This window comes from Hyla sarda, chromosome 1, assembly GCF_029499605.1.
Source record: "Hyla sarda isolate aHylSar1 chromosome 1, aHylSar1.hap1, whole genome shotgun sequence".
Lineage (NCBI taxonomy): Eukaryota > Metazoa > Chordata > Amphibia > Anura > Hylidae > Hyla > Hyla sarda.
The window spans coordinates 374,984,014-375,001,335 of record NC_079189.1 but is presented as its reverse complement, the minus strand read 5'-3'; the positions used below and the strand labels follow the sequence as shown (position 1 = coordinate 375,001,335).

Here is a 17,322-nt window from a genome sequence, read left to right as displayed (position 1 = left end):
TATTTACACGGCACTGACTTTTACCACAGCAATCTGAGGACAGCCATCAACCACATAGGACTAGGGGCTGGTTTATATTCCCGTCAAGCACTCATGAGGAAGCTGGCTCTACTGGCTCCAAGTGTCTTCCCTCTATGAACAAAACACAATTAACTCTTTCTTCCTAAACTAAAAATGATTGTAGGACTCAAACTCCTCGCAGGCAGCCATAGGGGGACGGTGTTTAAGACAAAGTAGCCAGCGTTGACAACCCTCCCACCATTACCCACCACTTAAGAGTTCCTCTCAAAGGACAGTTGTGTGCTTGAAGATGGCTCTACAATTAGGATAAAGAAACATCGACTTATGCAATATAGACATTATATGCAGAAATCTCAACCCATGCATCTCCAGATTTATCTCAAGGGAGCGTCTTCCCAGCACGTCCCAATTCCTTTAATCCTTTCACTACTGCGGAGGCATGTATTGCATGTTACGCAAATGAAAGGGGATTAAACAATGTAATCCAACATTGTAAACAGAAGCGGGAATGAAAGATTTACTGATTGTAGTAAACATCCCCCGTTTCTGAAGACAAGGATAATGTGCACCATCTATCCATCTTGAGTGAACCAGCCATGAGATCATGACATGGTCTATGAAGGAGACTTGGAGATTTCTGCAATGGGCCATGGTAGGCGGGGAACAACATCAAAGTAATTAGCGCCACTTTGTGTATATGTGGGAGATTATCATGACATGCATTGTATAATCTAATACCTGTCAGGATAATACTTGCCTCCCACTGCTGTTAGTTACTTTGATGTTAACCTCTGTCGTCATTTGACAAGTGTAATAGGCTGGATTTACATGGAGCCATTTCCCCTGTGATCTGACTGTGAATGGCAGATTATAGAGATAATCGCCCCATGTAAACGGTCATAATGATCGAATCCAATCATCATTTGACCTACATTACAGATGCCCCCAATCTGTTATCCCAGACAAAAAGACATGGACAGCTTGGAAACGGATTGCTGGGGAACCCTCCATTATTTCAGGGTTTGCCAATATGGGGACCATCTTTCCAGTCCTCATTCATTTATATATCTTACAGTAGTTATTTATATATACACGGACATCTAGTGGATACAAAATGTTCCTTTATATAAACCTAGAATGACACTATCCTTGACATTTTCAGATGTATAACTAATTGTTATTTTTTTTGGAACTTGCTTATGTTACTTATTTCTTAATTCCAGTTAGTAAAGTAATGCACGCCAAGTCCTTTTTTTCCTCTTCTCAGCAGGATATCAACTACATCCCACTCTTGCGTTGCCAAAAGCTTCTTAATCGTGTTTACCATGTACAGCCAGCAAGCCTTTGAAAGCACTCACCTGTGATCTTAAGCACTGGAGGAGGTAATCCACACAGGTGAGAACACCTCCAGGTAAACTTCGGCAGTGCATTTGTGCTATTGTTGTAACAGTTCAGCAGTTTATAATAGCACAGGCTTGTAATCGTCCATAATAGGTACACTCTACCGCATATTTGGCTTCCAGGAGCTAAGGTGTTTAGACTCGTATTTCCTATAGGAAGGCCAAACCCTTTCAACACCTTAAGTACACAGATGTATGTGTGTATATATATATATATATATATATATATATATATATATATATATATATATACACACACACACACATATATATATCACAACAAGGGTTAAGCAAATACAAGGATCAGCTAAAGTAAACAGTATTACCTGTGGTACTGAGCCTGTAAAAACTGAAACTCCTCCTTAATCCGATCACACGATTCGGATATGGTGAATTTGAAGGGCTGAGCTGGCTGATGTGGAGCCTAAAACAATAAATATTAATTATGAAATGATCAGGCTAGGCTGCATCTTCTCTGCCAGAAAGGTGTGAGGCTGTCCTATAAAAAGATGATTATAATCCTTGCACAAAACCCAAAGTCCAAGAATCAGAGACAGACAGACACAGAGAGAGAGAGAGAGAGCGCAAGAGACAGACTCACAGAGAGAGAGATAGAGAGAGACACACAGCGAGAGAGAGCGCATGAGAGACACAGAGAGAGGGAGAGAGCGCATGAGAGACACACAGAGAGAGGGAGAGAGCGCATGAGAGACACACAGAGAGAGGGAGAGAGCTCATGAGAGACACACAGAGAGAGAGCTCATGAGAGACACACAGAGAGAGAGAGAGAGAGCTCATGAGAGACACAGAGAGAGAGAGCTCATGAGAGACACAGAGAGAGAGAGAGAGAGCTCATGAGAGACACACAGAGAGAGCTCATGAGAGACAGAGAGAGAGAGAGCTCATGAGAGACAGAGAGAGAGAGAGCTCATGAGAGACACACAGAGAGAGAGCTCATGAGAGACACACAGAGAGAGAGCTCATGAGAGACACACAGAGAGAGAGCTCATGAGAGACACACAGAGAGAGAGCTCATGAGAGACACAGAGAGCTCATGAGACACAGAGAGCTCATGAGACACAGAGAGCTCATGAGAGACACAGAGAGAGAGAGAGAGAGAGCTCATGAGAGACAGACACAGAGAGAGAGCTCATGAGAGACAGACACAGAAAGAGAGCTCATGAGAGAGACACAGAAAGAGAGCTCATGAGAGACAGACACAGAAAGAGAGCGCATGAGAGACAGACACAGAAAGAGAGCGCATGAGAGACAGACACAGAAAGAGAGCGCATGAGAGACAGACACAGAAAGAGAGCGCATGAGAGACAGACACAGAAAGAGAGCGCATGAGAGACAGACACAGAAAGAGAGCGCATGAGAGACAGACACAGAAAGAGAGCGCATGAGAGACAGACACAGAAAGAGAGCGCATGAGAGACAGACACAGAAAGAGAGCGCATGAGAGACAGACACAGAAAGAGAGCGCATGAGAGACAGACACAGAAAGAGAGCGCATGAGAGACCCACAGAGAGAGAGAGCACGCATGAGAGACCCACACAGAGAGAGCGGGCATGAGAGACCCACACAGAGAGAGAGAGAGCGCGCATGAGAGACCCACACAGAGAGAGAGAGTGAGAAACCCACAGAGAGAGAGCGTGAGACACAGAGAGAGAGAGAGCGCGTGTCAGAGACCCATACAGAGAGACCGACAGAGACCCACAGAGAGACACACACAGAGAGAGAGACAGAGAAAGACAGACAGAGACAGAGAGACACAGACAGCGAGAGAGAGAGACACACAGACGGAGACAGAGAGATGACAGGCACAAAAGCTCCATTTCCCAATCATAAGAATATAATAAATGAATAAAAGGCCATCTGGAACACACAGATGTTTTTGGATCAAAATGATTGTGGAAAGTCCTTTATCAGATCTGTGACCTGGGACCTGTATGAAAAGGTCTGGGATACACTAGTCTCTTGTTTATAAATTGGAAGAATAAATAAATAAATAGTACACTTGACTAGAAAAGGATACTGTGTATGCAAGGTAAGAAAATATAAATATTATTGCTTAACAATAAAAAAATTTAAAAATATATATTGACTTAGAGGAGGAATTCATGGGTGAGGTCTTGCCCACTCCCAGCTATGTAAAAGTGCCAGGACCGGTTTTATCCTCTAAGTGGGACTGTAAATTGCGTAAAAGGTATAAGAGGTGTCATCCCTCGTCACCAGTGGAAAAAGGGCCGCATGGCAAACCCGGTCCATCGAGGTCCGCTACCTGCTGGTTCCATAGAAAAACACACACACAGGCAATCCGCAAAATAAACTACATGTCCCCTGCTTCTCGGATTCCAGCCACTCTGCAGATTAGTTTTGTCTGCGCCTTAAAGAAAATGGCTACAACCCGGCATTTTTTTTTCTCCCTTTGCTAAGGTCATTTGCCAGAGAGAGAGAGAAGATCAGATCATTTGGGCGGAGGAAAGTCAACCTCCCATCAGCCTCTCCTGTCTACACAATAGTGTATTAAAGGATCACTGTATGTTTCAATTACATTGGACTTAATAGCCGGAAATGCGAGGGGGACCTAACTTGTTAGGACACAGGAGGCTAAATCTGTTCTTAAAGTGGAGGATGGGGTCTTGGCCACACCTGATGGACTTCCTCACCTGTCAGAGGGTAAGGATGGGGGCGATAGATTAGTGGATCCCAACCCGGGAGGCTCCAGCTGTTGCAAGACTACAACTCCCAGCATGCCCGGACAGCCTTCGGCTGTCCGGGCATGCTGGGAGTTGTAGTCTTGCAACAGCTGGAGACCCCACAATAAAGAAAAGTAATGTAAAGAGGAATAATTTTCCCAGAAGGCCACACAAAGCTCAGGTCAGGGATGAGAAAGCCCTCACTCAGCACACAGTCCAAGATAAGCAGAGAGGGAGGGGGGATGGGGGCAGCATACAGTCCTGGGAAAGGGGGCCTGCTTCCAGTGGACACCCCATGTGGGGAAGGCTTCCCCATGGACACAATGGCCTGTCACATAATGCTGCAGATGAGGGACAGGAGGGGAGGGGTCACCACAGGGCGCTGTACACACACGACGGGAGGGAACAAAGGGGGGAGGCTACTCACCGGGTGCCTGGACTGGGGGTACATCTTGCTCAGGTCTCGAATCATCCAAGCCGCTTGTTAGGAGCCTCTCCCGGGAGCACTAGGGTTCATGGACTAATAGGCGGAGAGGAGAGGGGGGGATCCCCCGTCGGAGCAGGAAGGGAGGGGGGATCCGGCTAATGACACCGCTGCCCCCGGGCTCCCTGCAATGCTAATGCTACTGCCCAGCCCGAGGGGGGCTCCGATCCACATTCCACGGGGGGAGGGCAGCGCTCAGGACCAGCCCGCTCTCATTGTCTGCACACACACACGATGCTGATCCCCGGAGATCGCACACAGATCGCCGCCACACAAGATCCGATCCCGGCCACGAACAAAAGCCGCTTTCTTGGAGAGAACTTTAGGACGGAGTCGGAAGAAAGCAGATGACAACGATGTCTCCCCGATCTCGTCGTCCAGCTAATTCCTCCCGGTGCGGGTCCTCACTCAGCCCCTTAAATCCCAATGGTAGGAAATCTCCCGTGGATCGTCTTCTCTTCTAACTCTCCAGCCAGGATCTCACCCCCCGAGCGCTCGCACACAATTCACACGGTGAGGAGTGGGATCAACAACAACAACACAAAAAAAAAAGCCCCATCCAAGCCAGGCAACCGCTCTCAGCAGCTCCAACAACGCGCTCTGTGTAGGTGACTTCTATGACCAAATTTAGCAGCAGCAAATCATTAACATTCTGATACATATTCACAACATTGAGGCGAGACGCCCGCTTCTGCTGGGATTTGTAGTTCCTGACCCAGACCCTCCGCTTTGACTCCAATGCGTGTAATGCGCGCGAGAAACTACAACTCCCGAGATCCATCGCGGCGCTGAGTTACGCCCATGAACCCGAGCGCTGGGTCTCGCTGGCCAATTGGAAGCAAAGGAACGTTAATCGCCGCTCTCCAATGACTGCCTATCATGTCTGGGCTGGCCAATCGTAAACGGACGAAAAGCAGCTGTCAGTGGCTTACCCCCACGTGGGGTATTGGCCAATCGGATGCCTCCCTGTCCTTATTGTCCTGCCTCCTTTATCCAATCAGCTTCGGAGTCTGCCGTAAACCCCGCCCTGGGCGGCGTGACAAGTGGGACGAGGGTTGGAACTTCTCATAACGAGCGTTCGAACAGGGGAAACATTTGTCCGGCTGTCAATCAAAGTAACGTGGGCCGCTCGCTCGCTGCTAGTGTGTGGATGAGCTGCTGCTGCTCTGTGTGGCAATCTGTGGTGAAAACAAGCATGGAGGCATGAGGAGCCCGGAGGGGAGGGGGCGCTTGTACTCCTCCATTACCGCACGTCCTCCTCCCTTGTCCTATGTTAGCTATCAGCCACATCAAGGAATGCTGGCTAATTAGAGTCCAGTGTCTCCTTAAAGAGACAAGAGCCGCCTTGTGCGGAGTGCTAACGGAGGCCGGAGCCGGTGCAGCCCACTTCCCTCGGCTCATACCAATTTTACGCGCCACTGGAGCTGGCATAATTTCCCTGTGAGGAGAAGGGGGTGGAGGAGGGGGGAGAAGCTGTTCTCTGCTATTTACAGCCCCAACAAGCTGCTCGGATGGCTGAGCCCCTCAGCAGTGACTTCTGTGCGGGTGGCCCCGGAGCACGGCCTCTGTGAGGGGTGGGGGCTATGTCAGGGGTGTCAGGTGGGTAGTAAATTTCGGCCGCGATGCATGCTGGGGAGGGGGAATGCTACACACTGACGAATGGGCTTATGAGGAGTCACACGGGAGCACACGCAAAACGGTATAAAAAAAATAAATAAAAAATAGTTTATATACAGTATACGGTATGTTCATTCAGAACAACAACAAAAATAGTGTGGCGTTCACGTGTGCTGACATCTAGCGGCCGGACGGGCGACACTGCAAGTTGTTTTAATAAAGCCAGAATGGATAGAATGTGATTACTGTATCACGTGGTCATGACCATGTTATACTACAGATTGTCTATGGCAGTTTTTTTTAGCCAGGGTGCCTCCAGCTGTTGCAAAGGCTGTCCGGGCGTGCTGGGAGTTGTAGTCTTGCAACAGCTGGAGACACCCTGGTTAAAAAAAAAAAAAGACACTGATCTTTTGCCTCCATCCTGACTTGGTGCTTATACCCCCTAAGGGTGTGTTCACACTGAGTAATTCAAGAGGAATTTACTCGAGTAATTCCTCTTGAATTCTCCGCTCTAAATTAATGCACATCTCCTCTGCCCATTGACTTCAATGTTATTTCTGCTGTCCTGTTCACACTGCGAAAATTCTGCTAGCGGAATGCCGACGCTGAATTCCGTTCTGCTTGAAGGTATGTTCACACTGCGGAATTCCGCGGTGTGAACTTAATCTTAGTGTGAATGGGTCTCCGCGAGACCTGTTCACACTGCAAAAATTGTTCCGCACAGAGAATGAACATGTTTATTCTTTGCGCGGAAGTCCGCGAGCACTGCATAGCCGTCAATGGTGACGGCTCAGTGCCGCACGGTCCTACTGCCGCCGCCGGCTGCCAGGCTCAATCTCCGCTCGCTGAATTCAGCGAGCGGAGATTCCGTTCACACACTGTAGGGTGAACATACCCTGAAGAAAGAACATGTTCATTCTTCAAGCGGAATCCGCTAGCAGAAATCAATTGGAATCAATGGTAAAAAAAAAAAAATTCCGCCCGACATCGTTTTCGCACGGAATTCGCGTGGAAATGGCTGAAAAACCGTTCACTTCTTTCTCCCCCATTTCCACGCGCAAATTTCCTGTGAAAATGAAATTCTTTTTTCCTCCCGTAAATTTTTCGGCGTGAATTACTCTTCATTTACTCCATGTGAACGCACCCTAGCTGGAGTGGAAGTCTATCTGGTGTGACCAAGACCCGATTCCCTACTTCATGCTTGGAGTTGTAGTTTTGCAACAACTGGATTCACCCTGGTTGGGAAACGCTGATCTATCGCCAATCCTAACTTGATGCCCATACCCTCTGACAGATGAAGTCCATCAGCTGTGACCAAGACCCTATCCCCCCACTTCATGCTGGGAGTTGTAGTTTTGCAGCAGCTAGAGGCGATCTGTGGTTTCACTCAGCTGACCCAAGGGATTCCAGCCAGTGATCCATTCAGTTGGATCTACTATATGGAATCTTTTTACTGACAGAATTCTAAGGTTAGGTTCACATTACAGAATTTCCAGACAGAGGCATTCTTGCGGGTGATTTTGAATGCACCTAGCACCGACTGATTCATGACCATGCGTCCCCAAGGACAGCAATGTCTTCGGTGCAGATTCCATCTAATGAATAAGCTCCTAACTTTAGCGGAAGAATATCCGCTGCTAAAATTCCGTAGTGTGCACTGGACAGCGGAATCCCATTGTCAACAATGGGATTGTGCTGCACTGGAAATTCTGACAAAAATTCCTAAGCAGAATTCTGGATGGAAATTCCCTAGTGTCAATCTAGATTTGGGAAACTATGGATGTGTTGGTGTGTTTTTTCTCAAATGCTGTCTGTAGTGGAATTTATAAAAAAAAAAAAAAAAAACAGAAGTAGAATCTGTTCTTTCGATTGTCTAATTAATTCTGATCTACACCTGGATTCGGCTTGTCTGGGAAAGAAAAGTGGAGTCTGGAACTTTTGATGGGTAATAGCAAAATTGACCCTAAGACCTGTGTAGTGGATGGCTGCCAGATATAAGCACTAATCAAGAATGTATAAGTCGGTTGGCACTTATGAAAGAGCCCCTTAGACAGGCTACCGCCTTTGCGCAATGGAGGTGGGACCTCTGCCAGTGATAGGCTGAGCGCACTGTCATGTAAGGAGCCCAGACAGCAGTTAGAAGGTGGGGCCCAAGCTCCTTACATGACCGTGTGCTTAGACTATCACCGGCCTAGGCTGGACATTGCTGCGGCCGGAGATACGCTGACTGCAGTGTGACGTTCCGAGCCTAAGAAGCAGATAGCATATCCGCAACGGGATGCCGATATCGGGGGGAACGTAGGGAGGTGAGTTAAATTTTATTTTTTTGTTTTTGCAGCCAGGGCATGAGGGAAGGGAAAAGTTTTGCGCCGCATTTCTCCTTTCAGTGTATAAATTTAGAATTGTCCCAACACACATGCTGAATGTGCCAATGATCATTTATTCCTAGGCAGGGGGCAAAAAGTGTTCTTTTGGCCTACGTCTGGTCAGTACATCTCAGTATACAGCAGACCACAGAGAGTATGAAACAGTGTAGTAGCCCTGATCAAAGATCTATACTGTGCATCTAATAGATGTCACTGTTTGGTGTCTTAGGCTACGTTCACACTGCCGGTTGTCTCTGGCAGTGTAAAGCCTGTTATTTTAGCATCGAGAAAAGCTGGAGAAAAAATAGTGCTTGCACCGTCTTTTTCTCCGGCTTTCCTCTCCGAAAATAATGGTGGCTATTGAATACAATGGGGTCCATAGGGACCCGTGATTTGCCGGTATGCTCTGGCAAATTTACATCTGTCAAACTGCAAAAAAAAAAAGTTTGGCTGAATTTACCGGAGCATACCATCAGTGTGAAAGGGGCTTACACTGTCCTTCAGTAAATATATACGTCTAGAGCTCTAATGATGTTACTGGCTATATATGGACTGTTTTTTTGGGTTGAGATAGATGTTCAGCTTAAAGGGGTACTCCGCTGCCCTGTGTTTGAAGCTCTGCTCCCCAGCGTCCGGAAGTTTATTGTTCCGGACGCTGTGTGTGGGCTTCCGTGTTCAGGGCTGCCCCCTTCGTGACGTCACGCCCGCCCACTCAACGAAAGTCTATGGGAAGGGGGGCGTGACGGCCATCACGCCCCCTTCCCATAGACATTCGCTGAGGGGGCGGGCATGACGTCACGAAGGGGGCGGGCGTGACGTCACGAGGGGCAGCCCTGAACACGGAAGCCCGCACACAGCGTCCGGAACAATAAACTTCCGGACTCTGGGGAGCGGAGCTTCCGACACAGGGCAGCGGAGTACCCCTTTAAGAGCAGAGTGAGGTACCTGTGTGTTGTATCTGGGCCTAACAATAATAACATGCTAGAGCTCACTTGAAAGTAGCATCTCCACTCTCTTCATAATTGATGGGTTCAAGAGGTAGAATCCCAGTCCTCTCTCATAGGCATTTGGATGCTTGATGTCTGGAAAGCTACAGTGCCATCACTGTCTATGCATGGACAGTTATATCACTGATGATTTCCAAGAAGTGAAGGGCTGTGCACTAAAATAGGGGAGGGAGAGTGGATCAGAGCATGCAGCTTCTAGAGATGAGCAAACTTACAGTAATTCGATTTGTCACGAACTTCTCGGCTCGGCAGTTGCTGACTTTAGCCTGCATAAATTAGTTCAGCTTTCAGGCGCTCCAGTGGGCTGGAAAAAGTGGATACAGTCCTAGGAGAGAGTCTCCAGCCCACCAGAGCATATGGCTATGTGTTCAATGTGCTGCCCATTGTGTTGGATTGTCAAGGCAACCCTCTTCTCCCACTCTTCACACACTGATAGCAACACCGCAGGAGAAATGCTAGCACAGGCTTCCAGTATCCGTAGTTTCAGGTGCTGCACATCTCGTATCTTCACAGCATAGACAATTGCCTTCAGATGACCCCAAAGATAAAAGTCTAAGGGGGTCAGATCGGGAAACCTTAGGGGCCATTCAACTGGCCCACGATGGCCAATCCACTTTCCAGGAATCTGTTCATCTAGGAATGAGAATGGAAAAACTAAGTATTTAGACCCTTCACTATGACATTTTAAAATTTAGCTCTTGTGCCCTACCTTTCTCCTTATCATCTTTGAGAGGTTCCTACACCTTAAAGGAGTACTATCCGAAGGATAGAAGATAAGTTTCAGTTCGCGGGGGTTCGACCACTGGGGTCCCCCGCGATGTCCTGTACAGAGCCCTTGACTCTTTGCCAAAATAGTGTGTTTCCACCACTGCATGACGCGGCAACCGACACACCACCTCAGTACATTTCTGTGGCAGAAGCGGAGGCTGCCAGATGCAGCGCTTCGGCTCTCCCATAGAGATGTATTGAGGGGGAGTGGCGGCTGCCGTGTCATGCGGTGGCCGGACACGACCCCTTGCTGCTGACCACTGGGGCTCCATACAGGAGATCGTGGGAGGCCCAGCAGTCGGACCCCTGTGATCTGAAACTTATCCCCTGCTCATCACCTGCCCCAAATTAAAGTAAGGTAGTCGCAGCATTATGGTGTGGGAATATTTTTCAGTGGCTGGAAGAGGGAAGACTTATTAGGGTTGAGGGAAAGCTGAACAGAAATGTTCCGGCGTGCTCTGGACATCCATCAAGACAAATTCCCCAGCCACACAGCCAAGACAAAACACTAGCTTGGGACAACTCTGTAAATGTCCTTGAGTGGCCCAGCCAGAGCCCATACTTAAACATGTTTGAAGAGACCTGAAAATAGCTTTCCACCTGACAAGAGAGAGGATCTGTAGAGAAGAATTGGAATATCCCCAAATCTAGGTGTGCAAAAAGTTGCAACGGGTTTTGAGCCTGCCATGTTAAGACACAATGGCACCATCGTTTGGTGTCCCAAAATAGTGTAGAAGAAATAGCCTTTGAATGAAAAGCCCAAATAATAATCCCTTTTTTTGGGAAACATGGATTTTCTATGTGTAGGGCTGGCTGAAAGTAGCGACCGCAAGAGTGATGATGGACTGTTTGTAGCCAGCATACAGTGGTGGACTGGTGGGAGGTTTTAGTAGCCCCCCTTGACACCACACCCCCTCCATTCATGTGTTTGGGAGGAGGCATTGCGGCCCTCACGCCCCCTTCCATAGACATGAACGGAGGGGGCGTGGCCATGATGTCACGTACCCGTCTCGGAGGCAGCACCTGGCACAGAATGCCAGGGGCTGCACAAAGATCATGGGGGTCCCTAGCAGCGGGACCCCTGTGATCCAACATCTTATCCCTTATCCTTTGCATAAGGGATAAGATGTATAAACCCAGAATACCCCTTTTAAGAGGGAACTGCCTGCCATGCTAAACACTGTCTGATGCTACACTGGAGGGTGGACATGACAGAATACCTATGGCAAACTGGGCAAGTTCTGGCCAATAGTCTAACCTTTTTACCCAGAAGTCCATGGTGTCTGCACTCATGGGGGGATATTTATCAAAGTTGTCTATGTCCCGCATCAATATAGTCCAAACTACAGAGGGTTAGTCTGGTCTATTGTGCACCTAATTTATCAAATGGCGCAAGGCTCTTGATAAATTCTGTGCACAGACTGCATGATCTATGCTTTAGTCTATATTTAAACCTGCTCCAACATGGTCTGACATTTCGGCATACTTTCAGCCTATGCGACTTGTCGCTGAAAAGTCGCTTTTGATAAATTCAGCACCAATGCATTTTTCAATGCATTTCAGTCTAAAATAGACTAGCATGCATCATGTTCTAAAAATCCTCTAGAGCAAAAGTCGCAGAAAAGTTGCACATATTTAGACTTCGACTTTCTGTGCGACAAATTTAGACAAGAAAAAACAGTCTAAATCCTTTGATAAATCTCCCCCATGGTGTCTGTCAGAGAAATGTATGGTGGGATACCGTATGAACTTTGTCATCATGTACTCCAACGTGAAGATGTCGCTGCTGCTCCTGCCTCTTGCAGGGGTAGTGCTGGCAGAGGGAGTGACTTAGTGGAGAGTGGACCCTCATTTAGCAGGTGTGTTTTGTTTTTGTTTGTTTTTTGCTTTTGCTGTAAAGCCATGGCAAGCTAGCTGCTTAGCTTCTCCTTATAAAAATCCAATTTTGCCTCCATCTTACTGAGGGTCTAAGAGTGTAGCTATCCAATGCTGATCTCTTAACTATATGCACGCAATATGCGCAAACAAGAATGCATTCAGGTCGTCATTCTTGCCAGGTTTTCCGAAGCCCCAGTTTGTTCCGCCTCAGTCCCATACTGCCAAGGTTGGTCATAATGGCCCTCGTCATCATCATCACTGTCACCATGTTTAGGTTCCTCGTCCCCTATCCTTTTGACAGATTCCATCTCCAAATCCTCCTTCTCTGGACCCACTTCCTCATCCAAATCCTCCCTCAATGAAAACATCCATACTACTGCCAGCAAGATGTGAATATTCCTCCATGCTTCCTTCTTCAATCATCACCTTGAGTGATTGCTTCAGAAGGAATAACATTACATATTTCACTGTTGCCTCTTCGAAAGGACAGAGCATGCAACAGGTTTCTCTGATTAGCTGCCAGTGCACCAGTTAAAAGTCACACTGGCTCCAAAAATTGTCTTAGGTTGTCTGTCACTGCTTTGCGCTGCTGCACAGGTGGTCCAACATGCGTATTAAACTCAGAGGGAGACAAGCAAACATAAATACCAAAGGCAGCAAGCTGGATCAAAAAGCCAAAAGGACAACAGGAGTACCGAATCGTATAGCAAAAGGTTAACCAAGTATCAGAGACAAAGTCACAGAACCAAAACACAGAATCATATGCAAGATATAGCTATCTACAGAGGAAAACATTCTATCACAGGCAAAGAGACAACTGAGAACTTAAAGGAGTACTCTGCCTCTAGACATCTTATCCCCTATCCAAAGGATAGGGAATAAGATGTCTGTTCGCGGGAGTCCCGCTGCTGATGACCCCCGCGATCTCGACTGCGGCACCCCAGTCATCTGGTCCAATGTCTATAGGCGTAGTACCCAATTAAATAGCCGAGCTGTAAGGTGTGGACTCAAAAAGGACACAGCATTGGCCAGATGTCCAAAACTCTTCATTGGCTAGGGCGTAGCCATGACTTTATATGATGCAGGTCGAGTCATTACAGCCAGTTGGAAACTTCCTGTTGCAGACAGGATAGAGCAGCCCCTACACTGTGTGGGTTGACAGCGCTTGAAGCATCGTTCTTCAAGATATTGACCAAGTAGGCTGTAAAAGACATGTATTAGCCCTGACCTCAGCTACTACTCCAAGTATCCAACTCCATAGAGTGGCCCACCCTATCTGCCACATGATTTTGCAAAGCAGGGACAGCTTTATTGACAAAATAATGGCAACTAGGTATGTGCCACCTGGGCTGATCACACCACATTAGTTACCTAAAGGCTGTGGAGTCAACAAGATGGTACAGTACCTACACAACCAACAACTTGGCCAGGTGAGAAATAAGGCACACTACAACAGGGTGACTAGGCAAATACTGTTGTCTGTATGACAAAAATTGCACAATAGATAACTGATGGGATAGAGGGGGAACACAGGACACTGATGAGGACAAGGCAGAAAATTTGCTGCCTGTGGATAAGGTCTAAAAGAGGGTAACGTATTCCTCACATGTGAGGTGTCTCGACTTGCAGCCTTGTGATGCCACTACCTGAGCCTAGCTAGAGACATAGTTCCAATACTGATACCCTGACCATGGCATACTTTCTGTTTGCAGAGGCAGCAAAGTGCTGCGTTTTCTGCATCCAAACAGGTACACCACCACCTGACTATGCCCCTCTAGAAGTTTTTTTTCTGAAGCTTACAGATGCAGCGGCGTCACTGTCACCTGAGCTGATCAGACCAGCAGGCCCACATCTTTTACATTTGACAGGTGTTATGGCCCTACCTCGGCTACGCTCTTTATTGACAGTATCACTACCCTCCTGCTTTGAACATGTCACCTTCTCCTCACCTGGTTTCCACATCCTGTCCAATACTACATTATCAAACTTCTCCTCATTGTTCATGCCACTCCTCTAAGCATGAACTTCTGATGTGTGATCATGGGCTCCTTGTCCCCCTCAGCACATCCACTATGACACCTTACAGTATCCCCACCACACCTATCACCACCAATTCCCCCCCCCCCCCCCCCAGTGCCATGCCATGCCATTGCTTCCACCACGCCGGCAACACACTCCAAAGTTGACTGTCCACCCACAACTCCTCCTTGTGGCTAATGCTATCCTGCTTAGGGGGGGGGGGGGGAGAAAAGAGAGGGGTGATGGAACAGGCCATTTAGGAAGAACATTTCCACATTGTTATGTAACTGGGAACAATGAGGAATCCACTGACACCTGGCTTGACGTCATATCATATTTTAAAACTCTTCTTCCTCCTGAGAAGACCTCTAATGAGCTAACCAGTCCACAAAGGCTGTACTATTCTCAGAAACTACACAACCCCATAAAGACAGAGAAAATGTTTGCTTGCTGACGTGGGTGCTACTCCTAAAATCAGGATCATGGCTGTTGGTCCTACCTGTATTGGTGCTGGTACTGCCATCAACATTCTTACTGGAGAGCTGTATCTATGCAAAAGAACAGCAGAGCTTCTTATGGGATAGTACATCTGGTAAAACAGGCGCACCAATGTGCCAAACAGGAAATGAGAGGCAGTTATCCTCACCTTTTAGCTCTCTCCTCTACCCAGTCCAACAATTCCTTTACCAGCCTTTTTTTTTTTTTTTTTAAGATTTTAGGGTTATCTTTATGTTTTTTGTTGATTTGTCACTCACCTACTAGTTAAAGGGATACTCCCGTGGAAAACTTTTTTTTTAAATCAACTGGTGCCAGAAAGTTAAAGGGGTTCTCCGGTGCTTAGACATCTTATCCCCTATCCAAAGGATAGGGGATAAGATGCCTAATCGCGGGAGTTCCGCTGCTGGGGACCCCCGGGATCTTGCACGCGACACCCTGTTTGTAATCAGTTCCCGGAGCGTGTTCGCTCCGGGTCTAATTACCGACGACCACAAGGCCGGCGGCATGTGATGTCACGCCTCCGCCCCCGTGTGATGTCACGCTCCGCCCCTCAATGCAAGCCTACGGGAGGGTGTGTGACAGCTATCACGCCCCCTCCCGTAGGCTTGCATTGAGGGGCGGAGCGTGACGTCACACGGGGGAGGAGGCGTGATATCACACGCCGCCGGCCCTATGGTCGCCGGTAATCAGACCCGGAGCGAACACGCTCTGGGGACTGATTACAAACGGGGTGCCGCGTGCCAGATCCCGGGGGTCCCTAGCAGCGGGACTCCCGCGATCAGGCATCTTATCCCCTATCCTTTGGATAGGGGATAAGATGTCCAAGCACCGGAGAACCCCTTTTAAACAGATTTGTAAATTACTTCTATTAAAAAATCTTAATCCTTCCAGTACTTATTAGCTGCTGAATACTACAGAGGAAATGGTTTTCTTTTTGGAACACAGAACTCTTTGCTGACATCATGACCACAGTGCTCTCTGCTGACATCTCTGTCCATTTGAAGAACTGTCCAGAGTAGGAGAAAATCCCCATAGAAAACATATGCTGCTATGGACAGTTCCTAAAATGGACAGAGATGTCAGCAGAGAGCACTGTGATCATGATGTCAGCAGAGAGCTCTGTGTTCCAAAAAGAAAACCATTTCCTCTGTAGTATACAGACCCTAAAAATTACTTGAAAGATTAAGATTTTTTAATAGAAGTAATATACAAATCTGTTTAACTTTCTGGCACCAGTTGATTTAAAAAAAAAAGAAAAAGTTTTCCACGGGAGTACCCCTGTAACTTTCATTCTCAATGCTAGAAAAGCGTACGTATGTTAAACCCAGCTACAAATTCCATATTTTTTATTAAACCCAGAAAATGTAATTTGTCCTAAAATGGCTGTGCTGCATTCACTATTGCTTTTAAATAGGTAGTTATGTTAAAGGGGAACTCCGGTGGATACAAGTGGAAAACAAATGTTTTCAAATCAACTGGTGCCAGAAAGTTAAAGGGATTTTCCGGTGGAAAACTATTTACTTTAAATCAACCGGTGCGAGAAAGATATACAGATTTGTAAATTACTTCTATTGAAAAAAATCTTAATCCTTCCAGTACTTATCCCCTGCTGTATACTACAGAGAAATTTATTTTCTTTTTGAATTTATTTTCTGTCTGTCCACAGTGGTCTCTGCTGACACCTCTGTCCATATCCGGGATTGTCCAGAGCAGGATAGGTTTGCTATAGGGATTTGCTTCTACTCTGGACAGTTCCTGACATGGACAGAGGTGTCAGCAGAGAGCACCATGGACAGACAGAAAAGAACTTTCTCTGTAGTATACAGCAGCTAAGTACTGGAAGGATTAATATTTTTTAATAGAAGTAATTTACAAATCTTTATATCTTTCTGACACCAATTGATTTAAAATAAATTGTTTTCCTCCAGAGTACCCTTTTTAACAGATTTGTAAATTACTTCTATTTCAAAGTCTTAATCCTTCCAGTACTTATCAGCTGCTGTATGCTACATAGAAATTTGTGAAGTTATTTTCAGTCTGACAACAGTGCTCTCTGCTGACACCTCTGTCCATGTCAGGAACTGTCCAGATTAGAAGCCTATCCCCATAGAAAACCTCTTTCTGCTCTGGACAGTTCCTGACATGGACAGAGGTCTCAGCAGAGAGCACTGTTGTCAGACTGGAAACTTCACACATATCTCTGTTTCTCATATCTCAGCTGATAAGTACTGGAAGGATTAAGATTTTTAAATAGAAGTAATTTACAAATCTGTTTAACTTTCTCGTACCAGTTGATTTGAAAAAAAAAATTTCCACTGAAGTACCCCTTTCAACCCAGGTAGAAATACTGGATATTCAATTAAACCCAGAAAATACATGTAACTTGTTTTTAGATGGCTATTCCACGTTCACTCTCAATGCTTTTAAATGCATAGTTATGTTAAACGCAGGTAGAAATATTCTATACACAATTAAACCACGAAAATACACTTAACTTGGCCTACAATGCATATTCAATGTTCACATCGCTTTTAATGAGTATTTATGTTAAAGTAGAGGTC

General features: G+C 46.7%; 1 protein-coding gene and 1 long non-coding RNA gene across 7 annotated transcripts in view; one reads left to right on the top strand and one right to left on the bottom strand.

The window, feature by feature from the left end:
* LOC130275550 (transducin-like enhancer protein 4) overlaps positions 1–5,207 on the bottom strand; it is a 129,685-nt gene extending 124,478 nt beyond the window's left edge. For 2 of the 6 annotated variants that reach the window (XM_056523640.1, XM_056523659.1), the window contains exons 1-2: positions 4,552–5,207; positions 1,748–1,845 (exon numbers count right to left, since the gene is read on the bottom strand). In XM_056523640.1, coding sequence (XP_056379615.1) covers positions 1,748–1,845; positions 4,552–4,596 — 143 coding nt within the window. In that variant the 5' untranslated portion in view covers positions 4,597–5,207. Of the gene's footprint in view, positions 1–1,747; positions 1,846–3,706; positions 3,845–4,551 lie in introns of those variants that run through there. The other 4 variants (XM_056523650.1, XM_056523669.1, XM_056523685.1 and 1 more) reach the window with 3 other exon arrangements.
* An 895-nt stretch (positions 5,208–6,102) lies between these two features.
* Positions 6,103–17,322, top strand: part of LOC130275571 (uncharacterized) — a 29,793-nt gene continuing 18,573 nt past the window's right edge. Inside the window, exon 1 of the long non-coding RNA XR_008844828.1 lies at positions 6,103–6,207. This is a non-coding gene — a long non-coding RNA (uncharacterized LOC130275571). The remainder of the gene's footprint in view (positions 6,208–17,322) is intronic.